At 35.5% G+C, this 24,209-nt stretch overlaps 1 protein-coding gene across 7 annotated transcripts in view; it reads left to right on the top strand.

The window, feature by feature from the left end:
- LOC149807843 (uncharacterized) overlaps positions 1-24,209 on the top strand; it is a 124,578-nt gene that overhangs the window by 53,938 nt on the left and 46,431 nt on the right. For all 7 annotated transcript variants that reach the window (XM_089971369.1, XM_089971364.1, XM_089971356.1 and 4 more), the window contains one exon: positions 13,806-14,003. In XM_089971369.1, coding sequence (XP_089827495.1) covers positions 13,806-14,003 — 198 coding nt within the window. The remainder of the gene's footprint in view (positions 1-13,805; positions 14,004-24,209) is intronic.

The raw sequence follows: 24,209 nt of genomic DNA, 5'->3' as shown, positions 1-24,209 counted from the left end.
TTGCGATGGTTGTGTTATGAATCGGTATTGTATAAAAACGTCACCTTGCAAGTGAAGCAGTATAATCACCAACCAGAGCAAGCACATTTGGTCGTAGATCGCCGAACAGGAAAGGGACAGGCTGGTGAACTTAAAAGCATAGATACAAGGCCTTTCGTCCACCAGGATACAGGAGCTACATGGCTCTTCCGAGAAACGCGGAAATCGTGCGACAAAATTCATTTTAACTGATGATATATCTTGTCTCATCATTTCGAACTGTTCATCTCCCTGTGTGTCGATACTGATGGAGTAACGACGAGCTACCAACATCTTGCCGACGACACAGTCAGCTACACAGTCTGCAACTCTGCAACCAAGTAAGCGACACAGTCGACGACTCTGTGTCACAGTCGGCGACTCTGCAACCAGTCTTTAAAACCAGTCGGCCAAACTGCGAAAAGGCTGGCGAACATGTATGTGACTCTGCGACATAGTCATCAACCCAGTCGGCAACTCTGTAACCCAGTCAGCGACTCTGCAACCCAGTCTGCGACTCTCCTCAACACAACCGAAGACTCTCATACCCTGGCGGTGTCTCTGACACAACTTAGTTAGGCGTCATCTGTATCTATGCGAGTATGTGATGCCGTCCGTCGGCATGGCCCAGAAGTTGTGATCCTACCTGTTTAAATTAACAGCTTGCAGAAACAACGCCTTCGAAATGAGCACGCATGCTCCAGGTCGTTATCTAGACCAATCAGCATCTCAATCGACCCGTCAGACATTTCTTGAACATAGAATAGTAACCAACACCGCGTCTAGTGGCGGCATTGATTGTAGCTAAATGCGTCGCGGTCACCACCGCCCTTGCAGCAGTAGCCAATAATGTGAGACTAGCAAATAGGGGACTCGGAAAGTATAAAGACTTCTTTGCAATCGAAGACGGCCCGGAAAACTGTTTTGCGGACCTCCTGTATACGCATGTTAACGGTGGCCTACATCATTATGGGACGCGAGAGATGGACCGCAGACTTTCACCCAGCCAGTCTTCCAGGCTGCGAGTTTCTCAAGTTGCTAGAAGGTAGGGCAATGAAATCGTCTCATTTTAGGCCAAGACATGCATGTATGCGTTATGGGTGGATATCAAATCTGTTTTGGCAGTGTGAACTTGGAAAACCGTCATTAGTTCTCCACCGCAAGAGACGGACTGAATATGTGATCTCCTTATATTCTTTGTTATACATAACGTATAGTGAGCTCCATATCTCTGAACTCGGCTCCGCAAATTTTTAGTTTATATATCTAATGATTGAATGAATCCATAGACAGAAGTTCTCCAAGAAGCGCTGAAATCAAACTTCTCAAGTTTAGTATATGTAGGTACAAAATATTGATATAATCGATAACAATTGGAAGTGTTGTTTTATTCGATACGCTGAAATTGCCCACTCACCCCAATTTCACTGTTTCCTCTCACTTCATCAAGATTTGTGTCGTGGTTTCAACCTATTCACAGACATAAAACTCAAGAAGGACCAAGGTGTAACACTTTATAGGGATATTCAAGGGTTCATATATATATATATATATATATATATATATATATATATATATATATATATATATATATACGATTTAATCCGTTTCCTGCATGTATTCACCTATTCTTATGTTCACCCCCAGATTTATCGACACCTCCTTCGCAGAGTTTTACCAGAATATGCTAAAGGGCTAAAACACTTCAATACTGCAATATCTAAAGCGACCTTACTATTTTACCCATTGTTCTCGAGTAATGCTGTCAATACATCTTGTAGGCGTCAGACATATTCATATGTACAATCGTTGAAAAGAAAGATCGATCAGGACGTCATTTACGTGAGAACCATATGATCAAGTTAAGGACCAAAGAGGCAATCTCCTAGTGGTCATCGCCATAACGACCGTGTACTGAGCTCCGGATTTATCTAAATCGGCTCGAAAATTCTCCTCAAACGTTTGTTTACTGATAAAACAGGCTCCCAACTAGGCACTGTCCAAGAGACGCCGAAATCAAAATCCTCTATGTAACGGTACAATTAGTACAAAGTATTGAACGAATCTATGCTAAATGTGTGTGTTTCATATCTGGTTCCGAAATAGAGCCAGTTATTTCGCTGATATATCTCGAAGAAATTCGTTAGGACATCCTTCGTGGGTAAACTCTATTCTATATCCATATATATATAAAATGTCAAAGAAGGGCCAATTTCAAATATGCTTAATGAGGGTAAGTAAGCGTCCTAAACTAAATATAATATTCTCACGGCATGTGCTGTACCAAGCCACATTTGTCTAGCCTTGAAAATTTCTCGAAAGCGGCTCGACGAATTATTTGTGTTATTTTCCTACTGTTGCTACAGTTCCCGAGATAGATATTATCCAAGAGGCGTTGAAATCAAAATCCTGTAAATAGAGGTCAAATTACTACAAACTATTGATATATTTGATGTACATTGAGCATGTTTTTCAAGCCAGGTAATATTATGTGTCCCTTAATTTGCTGATTCTTTGTCGTGGGTCGACGCTGAACCATAGAGACAACATGAAAAGGAATGGTCAAATATATAATAATCTTCTAACGGTATACGTTGTGTCCAACACCTTTATCTAGCCGACAGTTTCTTCAAATCGGCTTAACAAGTATATTCCATATTTTTCCTTGAATTGGAACACATACCTAGCTAGACCTTACCGAAGTGGCATTGAAATAAAAAGTCTCTAAGTCGGGGTTCAGCTAATAAACATATATAGATATAATTGATGCACATTCTGCGTGTTTATCATAACTGCACCCGGAGTATGGCCCTTATTTCGCTGATTCATCTTGCCGAAATTCAATAGGACTTCCTTCGTACGTCAACTAAATCCCATATACACAAACATAACATAAGGATCCATGTAAAAATTCTGTACACAGGGAATGTAATGTCCCAACTGTATGCATACGAAATAATCTTCCATCGGCAAGTGGTCTACCCAAACCCCTATATCTAGCCGACTAATTTACTTCAATTTTGTCCTACTGTTGGAACAGATCACAAACTAGATAGTTTCCAATAGGCGATACAATCAAAGTCTTCTAGGTCCGTTTCCAATTAGTTCAACTTACTGTTCAATTAGATTCACATTTTGGGCATTTATCACAGCTTGTACGCCCCCCCCCCCCCCCCCCCCACGGCGTCCCATATTTTGTTGTTGTTTCCTCTCCACGAAATTCGTCAGAACTTCCTTCGTAGGTGGACTCTTTCTCCTAGAGATAAAACAGCAATGAAATGTTAATTTATAAAGAGTGGACTTAATGGCCAAAATGTAAACGTTCGATATAATCTTACAGCATGCGTTATGTTCGACTTTCTTTAATTAGTTGGGAATTTCTCCAAATCGGCCCTACGAGTTTTCTTTAAAGTTTTTCTGCTATCACAATGTGATTATAATTCTTTACCGTATAAGAGCTTTGAAATCAAAATCCTCTAAGTAAGGGTTCCATAAATACAAACTATTGATACAGTTTATTGCGTCTTTTTCATAGCCGGTATCCCCTAAGGGCAATGTTAATTTAACTGTTTACGCCACAATTTCACAACTACATGATTTCTCCTTATTACATTTCCGTAACGTAGCGGTAGTATTTCACGCCTTGAAAATATACAACTCAAACATCAAGATATTCTAAGTAAGGTTCCCATTAGTAAAAGCTATTGATACATTTAATTAACATTTGCTTGTTTTTTTTTGTTCATACCCGGTACCCCCTAAGACGCCCCTTATGTTGTTGTTTACTCCACGGCTTCAGAACTACACTTATTCCATTTCCGAAACGTATCGGTAGTATTTGACGCCTTGAAAATATCCTACTCATGTACCCTATACAGGAAACTATTTTACCTGCTCTATCTCAGGCCAGCCAAATCATGCATTTTAGGTTCATTTCACCTGCAACCTTGTGCCATATATACCACCATAGGAACAACATTAGCCATCTCCATGACAAAGGCACCATCCCTTCTCAACTACTCTATTTTAAAATTTACCAGTCGCCCATATTTTTTCCACACAGTTAGGTTTTAATAGGGACTACTCAGACCCAGGGACACTTATGGGACTCAGACCTGAGCTAACTATAAAATTAAACCATGCCATGCTGGAATCTCAACAACAGTGCAATCTGTGACGTTTTCATCTAGTAATTAGCTAATAAGTCGGGCTGATGACACCGACTTCCAAAAATCAACCAAGTGAGCACTTACATCTATGAAATCCTTATAATGGAGAGCTTTATGCATATGGCTGATACTCCAAATTCATTACAAGATGGGTATATGTGAAAATTGTATAAAGAGGGGACGTATTAGCTCAAATGTAAACGTAATATAAAGTCTTACGTCATGCGTTGTGCTCGACTAAACGTATCTAGCAGAGAATGTCTCGAAATTGGCTCGACGTGTTTTCATCAACTGTTCTTCTTTATTTATATAATATCCAAGAGGCATTGGAATCAAACTCATATTGGTAAAGGTTCGATTAGTGCAAACGTTTGATACAGTCTATGAACATTTTATTATTTTCATACCCGGTACCCATCGTTGTGTCCTATCGACGATATTCGTCAGGACTTCCTTCGTAGTGGACTCTTTCTCACAGAGATAAAATATCAAAGAAGGTCAATTGTCAGAACTCTCTAAAGAGGAGACGTATGGGCCCAACTATATACGTTATGCATAATATTATGGTTGCATGTGTTGTGCTCGACCTCTTTCATCTAACCGCAAATTCGTCAAAATCGTCTCGACTAATTTTCTTCTATGGTCTCCTACTTTTGTGAATGGTTTCTGTCTGTCAAACAGGGGACGAAATCAAAATTGTACGAGTAAGGGTTCAAGCATCTCAAGGTTTGGTTGCAATATGTTCATAGATTACAACGGTTTTAAATATTGCTTGTATCCGTAAAGACCCTCTTAGTTTTCCCCTTGCGCTAGACAAACGACGTCAAAAATGTTTATGGAAGTCAAATATATATCGGTTTAGAAGATATCGTATAATAATAAATGCCAAGATCATTTTAGTGATGAATCGTAGGAACGTGATATGGACTGAAGAGATATTCTGCTAATGGGCTTTGTTACACCTATCATATATTAATCTCCGGATACCAAGAAATCGGGTCGACGAATTTCCTTTAAACTTTTCATGCAGTTTAAAGACATCCATAACTAGCTATTCCCCGAGATGCGTTGAAATCGATCTATTCCAGTTAGGGGTTCAATAATTACAATCTATTCAATCCATCCAAAGTGTGCGTCTTTTTCATACCCGGTGCCCATAGGTTGCCACTTTCTTTCGCTGATCCCTCTCGATGAGATAAAATGTCAGTAAAAAGTCCATGTCAAAACTATTTGACGAGGAGACGTATAGGACCACATGTATAAGTAAAATATATCTTCTTGCCACATATGACGTACTCTCCCCCGTTTATGTAGCTCCAATTCTTTTAATGGCTTTTGCTTATGTTAGAACATATTCCTGAATAGAAACTGTCCAACAGATGTTGCAATCGAAATCCTTTATGTACGGGCTTAATTCGCACTAGATATTATTAGATCTGACTCACACTGAGCGTGTTTCATACACCTACCCGTATGTTTATTTAACAAGTTTAAAATACTTCAGGATAACAGTTGATGTCAACTGAAGTCTTCCTAAACCCGTAGATACTTGAAATAATTCTTCCCTAGCCACATTATGACCATATAAGAGAAATCTCCAACTTGTAGTTAGAAAACTTTTCGAACACAAATACTAATATCTCGCGCCATGCACATCAAGACGCGACGCCAACATCTAACACAACTAATTAATCCTATCTCAAATTACTAACTATATATATCCGCCAATATCTTAATCCTTCATCCACATAGTCCGTGATTTGTCTCTAGTTAGCTTTATATAGCTGGAACCAAAGAACACTCTTATTTATCTAACTGGGTTAGAAAAAAAAAACACAATGTATTCCCTGAAGGGCTTTTAATCTTCAATAAGTAAGTTATATCCAATTACTTATGGATCTGTGAATACAGAATGAATACCCAACTTGATGTGAATAAATAGTAAGTAACCAAACGTTTGTATAAATAGTTGAATGGAGAATAAGTAACTAGAAACTCATTCCTTATTCAATCAGTAACAGGTTACTTATCCCTAATTCAAACGGGAATAAAGAATAAGTTACCAACTTGATGTCAATATTGTAAGCGCTGTGTTCATATTGCTCATTTATACTTATCAGGTATTAATTTGCTGTTCTATACGTAATTATGTGGTACCATAAAAGGCTACTAGCTCGTTAGTAATTCAAATATATGTTATGGCAGTTCTGCGTTAGGGTCCTGGGTAGCCTATTACTTGGTAAATAAATAGTTCGCTATGGTGGGATTAATAGTAAAAACGCGATGTGGGCAGCTAATGACCAGAGTTAAACGATCAATTTTAGATTTGTTAGTTCCACAACATGCTTAGGAATTAATGACATCCTAATTCACAGTGGTATGTACAAGTGTTGCCAAGCTATTAGGTCGATTCAACTCTTTTCACGCACATACGATAATACTGATTATGCATTAAACTAAACCATTTCGTTTGTGCGACATGCTTTGGCATTTAAAGTGTTGGAATACAGCAAATCGATATAACAATACTATTGATATATCAAATTGTGATCTGCCAATAGCGTAATAATACGAATATATATATATATATATATATATATATATATATATATATATATATATATATATATAAATTATGTCTTTCACCTGCAGGCCTATAGATCAATGATGAATTTCTACTCATTCATTAATCATAAATGTCATTTGACAATAACGATAAAAAGTATTCCTAGTCCGTGTTCTGTAAATAAAATAAAAATGGTACACACTTTCATCGGAATGCATTATTTTTTTCAATTTCCCTCTGCCTCTCGAGCGTAAGAGACAAAATAAGCAAACATATGGAGTGAGAGAGAAAAACATATTGCATTTAAGGAAAACAATAAAACTGAACCTGTACCAGGTAACCTACAGTAATCTGGTTCGTTATAACGGTACTTTTACACTTTCATTGGGATCTATCTACAGTGTGCATAATATCAATGATACATAGTTGCAAGACCCAGTATACACTAGGCCTATATGTTAAATTTGTCGGTTACGAGAGACACCTAATGTAGCTTATTTAATGATTGATTGTTGTTGTTTCTTATAACTATTATAATGTTTTAAATATCGATGTATAGTTCTTAAATATAAAAATATCCAAATGGCACTCCTGCCCCACATCTCTCTCTCTCTCTCTCTCTCTCTCTCTCTCTCTCTCTCTCTGGATGATCGTAGCAATATTGCTAACATAATAGCTTGGCTTTGTATTACACTTTTTGCATGTTATGCCAGTTACACAATTTCATAGGCAGCTGTAGACTATGTATCGCATAACTATTTGTGACCGTAGTCTTGAGATGATACAAAATTGTTAAGAGCAGCAGAACTTTGGGACCATATGCAAAACAGTCAACGGCTAGCAAGGCTACACAACAACGGGAATGAGACCTCATATCTAAGTTAATTGCACCGTTGAATAATGATTGAATCATATGTCAGAATCTTACATTTCAGAGCTTCAAATCGATGAGTAATTAGAAGGTTTGAAAAATTTGTGCCATATGCGAAGCTAAATATGAGTCTAAGATTACAGTTACGTTTGGGTGGTCTCTGCTTGGTCTTTACACAGCGGTTTTGAGACACATTCAGGCCAGAAGTGGTCACAGTTATCTTGCAAGTAATTTGAAAGACATTTATCTCTAGCTTTCTCTGACGACCATCAGCAGCTGCGTCTATGTTAGGTAGGTCAAGTGCTAGCACGTATTGCAGTCATCATCGTACCCCATCATCAGGTTGAAAAATTCATTCACAAAGATGTATATCTCAAACGATTATGTGTGTGACATGGAACCAGTATAAATACCTCCGCGGAACGACAAAACATTAATGTCGGGAACCAAAGTTGGAACTGTTAACTGCCAACCACAGATAGTCTAGCAGTAACTGATACGGGTCACTATGGTTAAAAGACCCGGATACAGTCAGCAATGGTTAAGAAAAAGAAAACTGCCAGACAACTGAGATGAAAAACGAAACGTTTTATGCGAGAACTAAACATACGAATTCTAACGTATCCTTGCCCGAGCAGCAAAACTATGATATTTATTTTCCATGACATCTCAAAACGGTTTAGTATGTGACTTACAGGAACATGTAAAATATTTCAAGTGCTTGCACTGCATTTACTGATTTTACGACAGAGATAGACGTGGAGTTATGGAGTACGATTCATGTTACGGCTATTGCGTTACAACTAGGTACGTTGCAGAGGTTCCTTGCTCGTTAGTGGACGGTGAGAAGATGTAAATTTGTCCTTGTAAGCTGGAACTTTCAAAATAGTGAAAAACAAGATATGTGCTAGCTTGTTAGGGCATATAACACATAAATACAAATGTTGCGGCGATATAATACAGCCCGTAAGGTTACTGGCATTGCGTGGCAGTTATCGAAACTGCCAGCAGATAAAGTCTGCCTTCCTGCTGCAATGGAATGGATACACAAGGTTGATGTAAGGCAGATTAACCCTTGGCACAGCATAGACACCCATGACTTAGATTTGACTTTTCAAATCAATAATATGTGCATTAGGCCAATCTCTTTATTCTGTCACAGAAATGATCTGATCATACTTGATATTTCAAGCCTTTAAAATGAGGATAAGCCCCAACGACAATATACTTAAGAGGGGCAGCTGAAGTGCACCAAGGTATTACCAGTTGATACCAGGTCGTGAATTAATGGGCGCAGTATCGAAACGTTTGGCTAAGCACAACGTGCCAGTAAGGTATTTCCCGTTCCCTGAAAGTAGCTCGAAGATTCAACCGTATTCTGAGCGAGCGGTTGGTCTGGCATCAGTACCCCAGGAAGATTCTGTTTTCAGTCAAAAGAGACTGCAAAGCGCGGCACTAAGTGGGGGCTCCGAAAGGTAGGATGACATGGCTCACATGATAAAACTAAACTCGCGATGCCATTCATGCTTCGTATATACGGTCTATACCTACAACTGCGTGATAAAAGTTGTATGTTAGGAACTTGATGTTTAAACTTCAAGGATGGTTATTCAGGAATGTTGCATAACATCACTCGAAGCGCTAGGATGGTCTTCCGGATTAGCAAATTGCTATATTTAAACCGTCCCAACACCCATCCAAATCCTCTTCCGCAGATTCTATATGATCTAAGACAGACATCAGTGGCCATAAAAAGGGCATCAAAACTCCAACCTAGGGATTGTCAAATCATTTTGGCTGGTAGAATCACATCCCCATTCACATAAATGGCGTGATAACCTTTACGTTTTGATGGAATAATCGCTCCATTCATGGTATTTGCATGCTCATTATCGTTCTGACTTATACATGCGCGGAAGAACAGGCGTTAAAGGTTTTCACTAGTCCAGCATTTCGCCGTATTAGAATGTGAATCCCTGACATTGTAGAGCAACAAGGTAGAGGTAAGGCACTTGGGAGAGAATCTGGTGCCACAGCAACTGAAAATCATAAACTTAATTCAGATGCCGCAATGTTTCGTTAATCTATTACACATAATTATGTTCCTATGGGGTTCATAAATCCTGCTGACCCAACGTTCAGCCTCGTCCTAACAGCAGAGATAAATATACCTACAAATGAAATAGAAACATCTCCTATAAATAAACTCTGAGAACAACTTTAACAGTGACAGCCGGATTGTATAGACATTATACTACGCAGCAATGAGATCAAGCGATTGGTTAATCAAGGTAATGCGGTCAAACATACGTGTATTTAAAATTGTACGATTAAATGCTTTGAAACGTCTATTCCGTCAGCTCTATACAACGAAGACAAAAATGGTGATCAGTTAGCACCAGAACGAATTTGACCTTGCAACGAATAATGTCCTGTGAAGGTAACGATACTGCCAAGATCGAGCGCCTATATATTGCGAAACTAAATACCGCCTACGTATACGCGGAAAACGACAAAGCGTATCCTTACCGAAGATGGACAACGCAAGGACCATTCAAGTTTTTCATAAGCATTATCCCCGGGTATGTGTTCCATGCATGACAATCCAGGTTCAAAAGCTTTCACAATTCGAGTTTTAGGGCCTACAGCAGTACTATAGTTGAAAGCAAAGCAGAATAATGTTTTGACCATGTGACATGTGACTTTTAGTATCTATTCATCCACAATGATTAGTATCCTATGAGGCAATAATATACCACCAACATAGACCGTCGGCGTAACTGGAAGATATAAGACAGGTAATATGCATGCCCGAGCGATGGTGTTGAGCGGAAAACAAAAATATATGCTTTGAAATTATACCTAAAAGGATGGAAAATTAACGTGAAATATGAGTTAAATGTATTCTAATTTCTGAACATTTACAACCGCCAAAAAAAGCATTGTAAACGTTAGAATATTTTCTTTGCACAGCTGTTGGCTACTAATTGACTCTTACAGTTTCATCTGCTATTAAATATTCGCCTCAGCAGTCATATAGCATAAAAGGCACATCAGCCTTATTCTAGCACTTTCAAATCATAATCTGACTCAATCTGTAGGAATCAAATGTCAAAAGCCTCACCAGAAACCCTTAGCTCTCTTCAATTTCAACCATTGCAGGAGGAAAGGTCATGTTATTTCTGAGTGGGACGTATTTAAAAAGCAAAGACATACAGATACAGCTATTTCAAATGTTCTTATTTATAAGAGGTCAAGGTCACAGCGAATATATCCGAATTAACATATCAATGGACACTAGTTTATCAGTTTTCTATTATTAGGAACTGTACCTTTATCTGAGATGCCTTTTCCTGGTGAAGGTGTTCTTATTCAGGGAGCAGAGTTCGTCTTTTTTAATGTTCCTCTGTACTGTGTAAATTTGTAATTTGTGTCAGGACCATTGGCAGTCGGAATAGAGAAGTCATTACACACTGAGGGTATACATTAATTGCTAAGCAATGACCAAGCTGTAGTTAATCTGCCTGTATCTGGCAAGCCATTTTGGATCTGAAAATTGATTATATTGTAAATGAAATCCCTCATTTATACCCTACAGGTGCAGCTATGAAGCTGTAGCAATAATATTCTTTTTCATAATTATGTTCATCAGTAAATGAGACATTTTGTTGATACTTTTGTTCATGAGGCATTTGATGAGATCACATTTGCTTTAGGTATTGACCAATAAAGAAATATAAATAATAGTCATCCTCTTTTTGCTATTCGTTCTATCTCACTGAACCATGTTATCAAGTGACAGTCACTCATTGTCGAACAGAGACAATAGCTTGAGTCATCATGTTTGTTTCAAAGGGATATTAGTTAAATTGAATCCAAGCATGTACAAGTTTATTAGTTTGTTAAAAATGGTTTCCTTTTGAGAGAATGAGACCACAAGAGGTACCTGATCGTGACTAGAGATCAGTGAAATAACGAAGTGTGTTTCCTGAATCATAGTGGATTTTTTTACCAGCCCATGAGACTTATTTGTCTGATTATTTAGAAGTTACCAAGAATTCCTGTAAGATCTTGAATGTCTTCTACAGGCCGAAAAACATAATTCTTTTTCCTAAATACTTTAGATATGGTAACAATTGTTAAGAGAACCAAATTAAGATATACATAGGCTCATTTAAAAGCTATTCCGTCATTTCAAGAACCATTTAGCATGAACATGACAGACTGCCAACGTCTTTTGTTTAAAACCAAGTCAGATAAACGATAATGGGTGAATCGAAAATATTTCCATAGCCAACTACTTTTGAGAAATGATCGACTAGACAACAACTCTTCACATTTGACCTTTGCAAATCAGTTCAATGTGAGCAAGAGTCGAAGATTAAATTTCTACCATTCATATGTCCCTAAAATTGAAGGGGGCTTTAGACATATTTAATCGAACATTGAATTAAACAAGACTAGGTTATATAGCTTTCATACAGGAAAAGATTGCGACGAGGGTGTTCATTTGCTGTTGCCTGATGTTAATGTTAAATACTATGTTCCTTCCTAGCTGAAATTAATGTATGACAGAAATACAAAGGATGAGTATTTTCAGTCTTTCTGATAAAGTTCCGGCTTTCTTGTCCATGCCTCAAAATCCTCTTAAGGAAACGTACTAGGGTTCTTTTCAAAGTTCGAGAAAAAAGCATTTTGATATGTTATACAAGTATATTTATAGAGATATCCCTGATTAATAGATAATTCACATTAGTTATACCTGGACCACACTGTGAGGATTTAAATGATCACATGCAGTCGAAGCGTACTAACTTTAGCATAACCAATATTCGTAATTCAAAAATGTGTAATAATCTGGACCAGAAGCTTTCAGATCTGGAGCCATATGAACGGAGATAACTAAAACTGCTATTGCGTGAGCATGAGCACTTGTTTCGAGATATTCCAACACGAATAAATACAATCTACAATCACGTTAAAATTGTAGATTTTACACTTGTGAAACATAATCTTTACAGAATGTACCTTCTCATAAAAATCAGTTATACGTGAAATGCGGTATTTACTGGAAGCTGGGTTTATCGAAAGTTCTGAAATAAACATATTTCTCCATGTATTCATGTATCCAAACCACATACTACTTTCTGAATGTACATATACTTTCTAAAGTGAACAGTGTCTCCAAGACAGCTTAACTTCCAATGACAGGAATGTATGACTGCACTGAGAAAAGTCTGGCGTTTAGAACTTATTCTAATAAATTTTACTCACGAAAAGGGCAAAGGAAATATAGGAACTCTTAATGCTAGATTGATTATAATAATATAAAATGATTTCGATTCGCATGAAAGGTTTCTTCAACTTTCAATATGATTGGGAAGTTGAAGGCTACATCTGAATCTCCAGGGTTTATTATTTATACCGCCTATATATTTTTGTCATTCATTTAGATAAGTTTTTGTGTACTTTCACGTGTATAGAAGTAATATATTGCTTTATTTTGCATATAGTATGTATGGTTCAAAATATGCGTTCGATATAATTTTAGTTATATGCATTTTCGACTATTATCTTAAAGAATACATTATATAAATCTTTATTTTACTTTATGAGGAGAGGTGTTATAGATATTCAATTTGTTATGTTAGTAGGGTTTTCTATAGGATGATATGCTAAGTTTATATATATTGTGCAACTGACCTTGGTCAATAATTGATTTGAATGAGTACCTGACTAGTCACATTTGTGTATGAAATATAATACATAGCTAATAAATAAACACTGGAAAAGATGCCAAATGTAAACTCAAAAGTATATGTCGCCTCCAAGCTATTCCTAGTATGACCACCATACTAAGCATAGCTTCCTTATTTTTGTATGTATGTTTTTTTTTTTTCAGCCTGTCTCTCTCAGACACATTGTTGAATAGCTGTCACAAATAATACCTTTATACAGCTGGGGCTGATAAACAACCTGAGGCCTGGCTTATATAGATATTATGATCTTTTATGATTCTAATTACAATTTATGCAATTTCTCTAGCAAAACGGTCGTTAGAACTATTAATTGTACAAGGGATCATTGTGCTTAATGTTTGAAGAAATGTTTTTGAACGGCTAACGAAAAGGTTAATGTAAACAACCATTTATAATCATGACAATTTTTATACATTTAACAGGCAGTGATGATTGGCTTAATGGATATAAATTGTTGGGACGAAGCAACAATGGAACCTATGATATTATCAACACTCCGAACTATACAACTGGACTTATCCTGATATCCGTGTCACCTGTCAAGGCGTTCGACGAAATTATGATACAGCTGAACGTTACCAATCATGGGATATGCCTTTGTGAAGTTCAGATTGTTGCTAGTAAGTTCTTCTACATCTTGTGGTCTTTATTTGAAAGTTCTGCTTCCTCTTGAAACCGATTTAAATCTCAAAAGAATATAACAGGTTTTTAAGAGTAAATTATTGAAACCAACTGCTATATAAATATAAATCCAACCAGATCGTGCAGTTGATCTTACTTCAATTATGACAATCATGAATGTACTAGCTAAACTGATACTGATCAAAGTATGTGTCACGAAGATTTAAAGAAAAGGCAAAGTCTAGATAGTATAAACGGACTTAGTTCAGCTGATTACTTCTGCTCTCTTTCTTGTTTTGCGTTTGGTTTTATTGAATTCAATTATGATTTCGATTTATGTATTTTTGGTGCAGTGATTTGTTGTACGTCGGTTCCATATCATTTGACTGCGACATTAAGACATTGACAACACGTGATGCGCATTTTCCGTTAATATCTTATAAGTATGAGTGAGTCATCTTTGCAATCATGCTGGACCACTCCTGCGCCATAGCGGTTTTAGCGTCCGACTAGGATGAGGGAGATCATCACATCACCATAAACTACCACAATATAGACATCGTAGCGATATGAGTGAAAAAAGGTTAAAGCTACGTTACAAATCCATCTCACACACACAAACGCGCATTCTTGATGTCGCATATGTCACATTAAGTTTGATTCGGTATGATCAATATCGCAAATATGCTTTATTGAAGTGTCCTGAAAGAACATTCTAGGACATTTTAACATATCTGTTTTGCTCGTTTTTTGGAAGTATATCCATGAATTCATCATTGTTTCGATTATTGTGCATCGTTCATAACGAATGTAAATTGTCTGACTTTGGGTAAACGACTATACGGCTAAAATTGGAACTTTGTTTATACAGAAATGCAGGTCTCAACAGCTCTTCTGGTAACATAATTCCCTATCTTCTCAATGAATAAACATAACTGTTTCTTTGAAAAACAAACTTATATCAACAAAATAGTCATGACCATTGCATATGATTAAGAAAAATTGATGAAGAATCCATAATAAGGTGCAATCGTGCATAAGTTTGCTTTCACTCAATAGACCTTATCATCATGTGCAATTTACCATTTGTAGAAATGTAGCTGCGATGGTGAAAAAAATTCTTGTACATTGGTTTCCCATGTAAAAGTTACTGAATCGATTGAGAAAAGTGCTATTCTTTATAGTATATATAGTTTTAGCTTATCGAGCACGTAAATAAATGCACGTTGGAGTAGCATGTGAGTACTATTTTAATGGTTAGAAGATCTTTCTCCTTATTTAAACGCAGGTTGTAATAGCTTCCTATGTTTCTGCTTGAATTTGCAAAAGCGATAATGTGCCATATTATTCTACTTGCCACTCAGAGATTTAGTTCTGATACATACAAACCTTAAACCGGAGGAAACTGATCATGCGATTATATTCAGTAATAGACTGTTTTCATGTATAAAAACTTAACGGATTGGCATCAGTACAAAATATTTATTACAATCGATGGGATGGTACATTAGGACATTTTTTACAATAAGTAGTTCCGATCTGCAATTTAAGATAATACATTTTTCGTTCAAAGCTGTAAAAGAAACTAATATGGTATAAATTAACTGATATAACATAGATGAATTAATAAGTAATGAATATAATGAGTAAACTATTTCAAACGTGTTTTATACTTAAATAATACCACTCAATTGAGTAAAGTTTAGTCATACATTTCCCACTTGACTGCTGTTCGGCTGCTGAAACAAATGTTGCCTACTGGAGACTGTCCAACGATAACTACAAAACCTTGTATCCATAATAAGAAATTCAATTTGAGTTGTAAACAAAATGCTACCACTGCGTTATTTTTCAGATTATTATAGAAACAAGTTAATGGGAAATAAATCACATCTAGGCAATTTTATGTCTGTATTGTTTATCGGTTGAGAAACAAATTATTCATTCCTGTTGCTAGATCATTCCATGTAGTAATTTATTCAATTGCTTTAGTAGTCAGATATAATTGAGATAATTAATTAATTTAAATTATTTTTTGGAGTAACACATTGTTTTGGAACTACTGTAATGTTCAAGGACATCGATCACTGCAGCAATGCAGCATCAGTGCATTGTGGAATAGTGTAAGTCATTCAGCACCTTATATACTTCTTGATACGACATTATTTATTATTTGGGATTTGATCTGAAATACTCAATATGTCGTAATAGAAACTGGGGGCACGTCTAGGATCACAACTTCGTTAAAATGATCAGAGTTAATAAAACAGTCAATGCAATATGAATTGACTTTCTTTCGTAATTTCAGTGTCCCTGACACATATTTTAATTGCACACATTTCGGTATTCCTTAATGAAACCAGTAAGTATTCATAGTGGCATCTAGTGTAATTAACAGTGTTTTAAGTCAATACTCTTTGATCGCTATACTCTAAAAAATAATTTCCTTGAGCTTGGCCTTTATTATGATCTCTCTTAAGCGAAATCTTAATTGACAAGGAATAAAGGATATTTTGTTGGAAAGAAACATGTGGATGCCTATACTTTGGATTTGATCTGCATGTCTTTTTTCTGCTTCTGTTTGTCATTGATTGGTAGAGAAATTTCATTAAAAGCAACACAGTTCAAACAGCAAATACAAAATAACGGAAAATAAACGCAAACACAAGGGAATTACACACAGATGCAGAAGGATAGAGAGGGTTAATATGATATGCAATATAAATTAACATACATCGAGCTCACATAAGGAGAACAAAACACTTGAAACAGGTTTAGATTAATTTTATGTTTACCAGACATATTAGATTAGTTCCTCCTTTAAACGAAACAGAACTAGATTGTTGGAAACGTGAAATAGCCAAAATGACCATGCTATTACGACGTGGACATTCTGGTAATGGTCGTGAAGTGTACATTTCATAGTCGGGACTACACTGACTGAACGATTATCAAGTTCACTTTTTCAACATATCCAATAAACATATTTTCATGCCAAGGTTGCTTCTGTTTGGTCGCCTCCTAGGACTATTGATTTGTTATTTTAGTATTAATCTTAATCGTTTACTTAATTTGATATCCATTTCAGTCCATAGTTCTTACCCTATGTATGATTTTCAGGAATTGACAAGAGATGCAGAATTCTATCACCAGGCTAAAAGTCCTTTCTAGTGTATTTGTGTCGTACCTTAATTTCATTTTTAATGAGTAGAATGTGGATTTGTTCTTGGTTCTTCATGAACATTTAACACATTGTATTTAAATTTAAAGACATAATCAAGAAGAGTAATCTCTGATTTTCGATTAAAATAAGTTTTGATTTTAAAATATTATCGGCAGTATTTCTAAAACAAACTCACAAAGACTATCACTTAATCATGCTTGAACTGATTACCTAACAGTAACCAACAGGAACTGAAGACCCTCATCCAACTCATTTCCTGTGTCAAAGCAATATCACAGAATCATATGCTTCGACGTGTAATGAAATCGTTCAAAAGCCATTAACTCTAAGTGTAATACGAAGAAGACCAAACTGCTGGATTCCTAACTCATGTCTAACTTGATAGAATCGTATATAAATGCAATTTGACCCAACATTTTACTGCATAGATTTGGGGAGGCCATGCATATTTTAAAGAAAACGTTATCAAAGCTTTAACCATGGTAAATAATCCTCATCAATTACGTTTTGCATCGATCTTGGGTAAGCGACCAACACGGTCTAATTTAACTTGCCGAATGGTTTGTAAAATGGAGGAATATGTTGCAAATTTACCTATGCATCCTGATTGGATTTCATTGTTTTATGACAAGTCGGAAAATATTTACATCATTAAAAAAGATTACGTTTAGCTTTCGGTCAATATATAATATTTTCGATCTTGTGATAAGTCTTATCGACTTACTAATGACCAGAAAGCATAGTTTCGTGTTTAGACAATGAATATATTGTCTACATGACTTAGAATAACAACTCTCCACCCGAGAGTACCATAGGTGGTACCCATTATGTTACATGAAACCTTTTTTTTCATAAAACAAGAAGCTGATACTTGGCTTTATTTTTGATAATAGATCTCTGAAACATTTCAACACTAGATCTCTGAATCAAACATGATCTCCCAGGTTCTTGTTAATGAAAGATAACGAAATATTGTTTTGTTTATTTATTTGAACTTTATGTTAGTTTTTTTAAAAAAAAAACTGTTTTATATGATATTGCAAATTGTCAAAAATTTACCTGATTGACCTTTTATATCAACAAAATGTATTTCCTTTTATGTCAACAACTAATGCAAAACTAAATTATTACCTATGTGTATAGGCTTATTACAGGGATCTCTTTCATAATAGAAGAGGTAAATATGTTCATTTGAGTCAGGGTTTTGGATATTTCTAGAAGCATTTTACAGGTTATGGTTTTAATTTTGTAAACATCAGGATCATTCCAGAAGGTTATTTTCCATTAGCTTATGTTTTGTTTTAGAAAATGCTAATTGTCATCTCAGGTCAAGTAGAGAATTGGATAAGCTTGTAATTTTGATGACTTAGCCATTCGTGGTTTAACGTCTAGCATTTTAAGTTTTATTATATCTTTTGACCAGCATATTTTATTTATTTTGGGCTGGAATCTTCTTGGTTCAAATTATTGAATTTAAATGATTCATTTCTCTGGAAATAAAAAGTGTTCTGATAAAGGTTACATTTAGAGAAATTCACTGGAATTTACACTTAATTCAAATCTGGAATTATATCACTATGATTCGAAGAAAGTCTTGACACATCAACAATTCAAAAGCAATCACGAACACGACATCGACTTTTGTTCTCCAAATTTTTCTGTACTTTTGCTACATTGTATTCAGGACTTCAAGTTACTAGGACTTGGTTCTGTAATTCTTGAACTATTTCGGGATTTAATTCGCAATAAAGTAATTTTTCAGTTTGTATTCTAGCAAAATAAATTATTTGTTAAATTTACTGAGCTTGTTGTCTTTCACTCTTCTCTGTTACTTATTTTAAAAGTACAGAATCGAAACAAACAAATCGACGCTCGTCCTTGGGATGTGAATTTTGCTAAAATATTTCGGAAAACATTGTTTTTTAAATTTAAATTCCCCTAGTTTCGTTATTTTAAAATCGCAGATATTATTTCATACTTTTGAATTATCTAGTGAACTCAACATGCTTTCTGCAATGTCATCTAAAATGGAGATTTTTAATTACAATTTAAACCAGGAACATTTGGACTCCTTCAAAAAAGATGAATTGCTTCAGCTTGCCAGATCTTTCTGAGGCAAATGCTTCTTTAACGATGCAAGAAATAACAAATGTATTTGTTCAATATTTGGTGGAAAAGAATATTTTGGATAATGGTGCTATGGATTTGGTTAGTAAGTCTGTATCAGTGCCTAAGAAAAAGGTACAGTAATTAACATTGAAATAAAAGAGGGAATTAGAGTTAATAAAGCATGAGCTTCGAAAAGAGAAAGCAGAGAAACAAATGCAAATGCAATTATATAAAGAGGACAGAGGGCGGAAAATGGAATCAGAGAAAGAGTAGTGAGAAACACATGAATATGCAAATGCAACAAGTAAAGTAAGACTGATACTTGCATAGAAAAAAGCGAAGGAAGAAAGTCAATTGAAAATTGAATTAACGAATTAAGGTAAGCACATGAAATCTCTCACCCATTTTTGATGTTTTAAAAATATGAGGTTAGTGTCGCCTTCTCAGGGAAAAGACATAGATGAATATATTTGTCCATTTTGAGAAAATAACTGAAATTATGAACTGGCCAAGAGAGATCTGGTCTCTGTTATTAAAGCTCATCATATTTAAATGTCACTGTCACTACAGCAGAGTGCTGATTATGATGTGACTAAGGAATATATATCGAAGGGTAATGATATGGTACTTGAGACTTAACGACAAGCTTTAGGAATTTTCGAAAATCAACTGACCAGGCATTTGTCGAATTTGTATGAGAACAAGCACAACAATTTTATAGGTGATACTCTTCAAAAAGGGTAATACAGATTACGATACTCTCAGACAATTCAAATGAATTGAACAGTTCAAGAACTGGTTCCATAGTGACATTAGGATTTATAATTGGTCGACAATGATGCTCATAGTGCTTCCCAGTGTTCCATAGATCACGACATTTCTTATGTAAGTAAGTCTTCTATTCATAAGTCGTCTAGTAAAATATATTTCAGCCTAAAATGAGCACTTCTAAATCTCAATCTGCCACAACCTGTAGAAATTAGGTTTCTGATAAGATTGATCAGAAATCCTTATCTCCTCCTACGTGTTCCTATTTTAAGCCGAAAGGACATTATTTCCGACTGCTACAAATTGAAAATAAGCAACAGAATCAAGAAAGACCTATTACAAATGCTCTTATTTCTAAGACGTCAAGGTCACGATCATTTATTGAAACCAATACATATGTTGCGTCGAATAAACCCACGTCACATCTTATTATGACAAATTATGAACCATTCACTTCAATGGGTTCTATATCACAAATGGATGATTAGGTTAATTATAACCATATTAACACTTTAAGGGACACAGGAGCATATCAGTCTTTTATCATCAGGTACTTTGCCTGTTTATGAGAAGTCCTCTTTTATTGATAGCGTTCTCATTCAAGGGGTGGAGTGTCGCTTTGTTAATATTCATCTCCACTGTGCAAATTGGTCATCAGACTTAGTTTCATCAGACGCGTGATATATGTAACCGTGTCGTCTTTACTTATAGAGGGTGTTCATTTATTCCAGACAATGAAGACTTAGTCTCAGGACCCTTTCGTCTTTACCCATTGGGGTGTTCATTTTTTAACAATAATACTCTAGCTGGAGATAAGGCTGTGGTTCATCTACTTGTTTGTATACGAAAGTCGATTATATTGAACAAGATATCTCTGATTTATACCCAACTTGTACAGTTACTAGAAGTATGGCGAAGAAAGCCATGGAGAATGGTGGTTGTCAGGAACGTATTCCTTGTCCTGACACATGTATTGGTGAGGATTGTCTTGAGGTCATCTTTACTTTTCTTTTGGATCAATCAACGTGCATAGATCACAGTGATTCTCTTTTAACTACTCATTCTCTTTATTCTAATCAGGGTGACAAACGACATTCACTTATCGTCGAAGAGAAAAATAATCCTGATTGCTCCTGTTTGTTTCAAAGAACCATTAGTTAAACTGAATCCACATAAGTTTCTGTGTGTTATTTCGTTAACAATGGGACTCGTATTACATAATTGAGACCACCTGTGGTACCTGCTGGTGACGAGTGGTCAGTGAACGATCAAAATGTAGTTCAAAAATAGTACAGAGAGCAAATTCTTAGTCTAGCCCTTGAAAAACCTTCGGCTGGTCATCTAGGGATTAATAAGATTTTATCACAAGATCTCGAATCACTTCAATTGGCCAAAAATTAGACGTGATGTTTGTAAATTCTGAAGTTCTTGTCACAGTTGTCAAAAGGTATGAAACCCAATCAGAACATACCTAAGTCCCATCTGCAACCTATTCCTTCATTTGACGAACCATTTATCAGAATAATGATATACTGTGTCGGTCACTTACCTAAGACTAAGTCAGGTAAGCATTACTTGTTAAATGACAATGTGTGGGTCAGCAGGATTCCCAGAGGCTATCCCTTTGAGAAATATTAAATATAAAACAATAGTAAGTGTTTGATACAGAATTTTACTCAATTTGGCCTTCCCAAAAATCTGTCCAATCTAACTGAGGGTCACATTTTATGTATGGAATTTTCCAGCAAGGTATGAACGAACTAGGCATCCAAAAATTATAATCTTCTCCCTATCACCATGAGAGCCAATGAGCTTTAGAAAGATTTACATCAAACTTTGAAACATATGATTCGATCATATTGGCTTGATACAGGTAAAGATTGGGATGAAGTGATTCATTTACTATTATTGTTGCTAGGGAATCAGTTCAAGAATCTTTATGATTCAGTTTATTTGAACTAGTGTTTAGACATTCTGTGAACATTGAAGTTGTTAAAATAATGAACATTCTTTCTAATTAAAATTCCGAAATTAATCTCGTTGATTATTTTTTCAATTTGAAGTTTATTTTCTCCAAGAATTGTGAGGCTGCACGAATTAATCAGCACTCGACTCAGTTAAATGCAATTAAAATATGATAAAAATACAAAGCATAGGAGTGTTCAACCTGGTGATAGGGTTCTAACTATCTTGCCGGTACCAAACATTTCTCTTGAGGCCAAGTACTATAGTCCTTACACAGTTGAATAGAAGGTAAATTCTTTAAATTATATCATCATTTTTTTCCTGGGTGGCGAAAGCAAAAACAACTTTGCCACATAAATACGTTAAAGGAGTATGTTGAGAAAGATAGTCAGGTTAATGATGTAATTAATTTAGTTGTACCTGTTCGACCTATTGAGGATTTAAGCGAAATAATGCAATTGGACTGTATTGATACTGCAAAAACAAATCTTCAAAATTCAGAAATTATGAATAAGCTGGGCCAGAAAATTGAAAAAACAACAATGAAAGAATGAACTAAATCAGTTTTACTTGAGTATAAGCACTTGTTTTGAGATGCTCCGAGAAGAACAAATAAAATCAACCATTACGTTGAAATTGTACATTCCACACCTGTGAAACAATATCCCTACAGGACGAACCCTCTCAATTGGGAATGTTTGAAAACAGAAATTCAGTATTTGCTGGAGAATGATTGCGAATCCAGATAATACGTTCTGCATGTGTACTGATCGTATAAAATTGAACAGTGTGACTAAATTAGAATCAGTTCCATAACAAGAATTGATGACTGCATTGATAGAATTGAAAATGCAAAGCATGTTACCATATTTGACCTTCTGAAAGGATTTTGGCAAATTCCAGTGATGGAAACGGCAAAGGAAATTCCGGCATTCGTGACTCCAGATGAACTTTATCAATAAAATGTGATCTTGTGTGAGATGAAAGGTTCAACGTTTAATGAACATGATTACATCTGGTCTAGATAAATGTGATGCTTACATACATCATGTCATCATCTACAACGACACATAGTAAGGTCAAATAGAGTCAATTTATTAAATTCTTTGACGGAGTCACGGATGCAAATTTTAGAATTAATTTATGAAAACGCGAGTTTTGACGTCTTTGTGTAACAGTTCTATGACATATCGTTGGACATGGGCAGGTTAAACCTTTGAATTCCCTGCGCCTGTAAGAAAAAAGCAATTTATGCGATTTTGGATACCATCGAAAATGCTGTTCCACGTTTTCCTTAATTGCTTAACCTCTGATAAATTTATTGAGCAAGAAAACGACGTTTCTTTGGTCTCAAAATGTCAGGTTCCTTTTGGTTAGTTAAATCCATACTTAAGAATGCACCAGGTCTTACGAATCCATATTTCAGTCAATCATGTAAACTGTTTGTTGATGCAAGTGATGTTGGTGTTGGACCAGTATTGATTGAAGAAGACAAAAATGGTTTGGATCATCTAGCATGTTATTGTTCAAAACATTAAATAAGCGCAAGAGAAATTATTTTAAAATGTAGGAATGTTTGGCTTTGATATTGACATTACATCATTTTGCATTCTACATTGGGTCAGCTCCTTCACCAATTATTGTGTTTAGTGATAACAACCCTCTTACGTTCATCAGCATGATGCCAAACAATACTCAGACATTATTAAAGCAGAGACTGATGATGCAGAAATATAGTATTGACATTAGGCAAATTAAGGGAATATGCAGATTAATATCAGATGCAGTTTTACGTCTTCATTATGTATAGACTGATCGCTACTCTCAGCTAAATATCTATCTTCATTGTATTTCAGACTTTTATTTGTCGCACTCAATTTATTTAAAGTAACTGACGATTACACTATTTAAGAAATTATTACGAGACTTACAATATAAATTGTATGGTGACTTGCATGTACATTTTGTAACATCTTACAATTATAACGAGCGCACTGACAAATTATTATTAATATAAATTGGAGGTTAGCGATGCAAAAGGATACATGGAACCAAAATGAACAAGTAACCTTACAAAACCAAAATATCAACATAAAGTTAAGTTGTTTCATACGAACTGAAACAAAAACTTGTAATGATTTATAACTGGAAAAAATATAAGTTATGTAATGTTATGTTC

This window comes from Sinohyriopsis cumingii, chromosome 1, assembly GCF_028554795.1.
Source record: "Sinohyriopsis cumingii isolate HCF-2022 chromosome 1, ASM2855479v2, whole genome shotgun sequence".
Lineage (NCBI taxonomy): Eukaryota > Metazoa > Mollusca > Bivalvia > Unionida > Unionidae > Sinohyriopsis > Sinohyriopsis cumingii.
The sequence above is the reverse complement of the archived record's forward strand: the minus strand, read 5'-3'. Positions and strand labels throughout refer to the sequence as shown.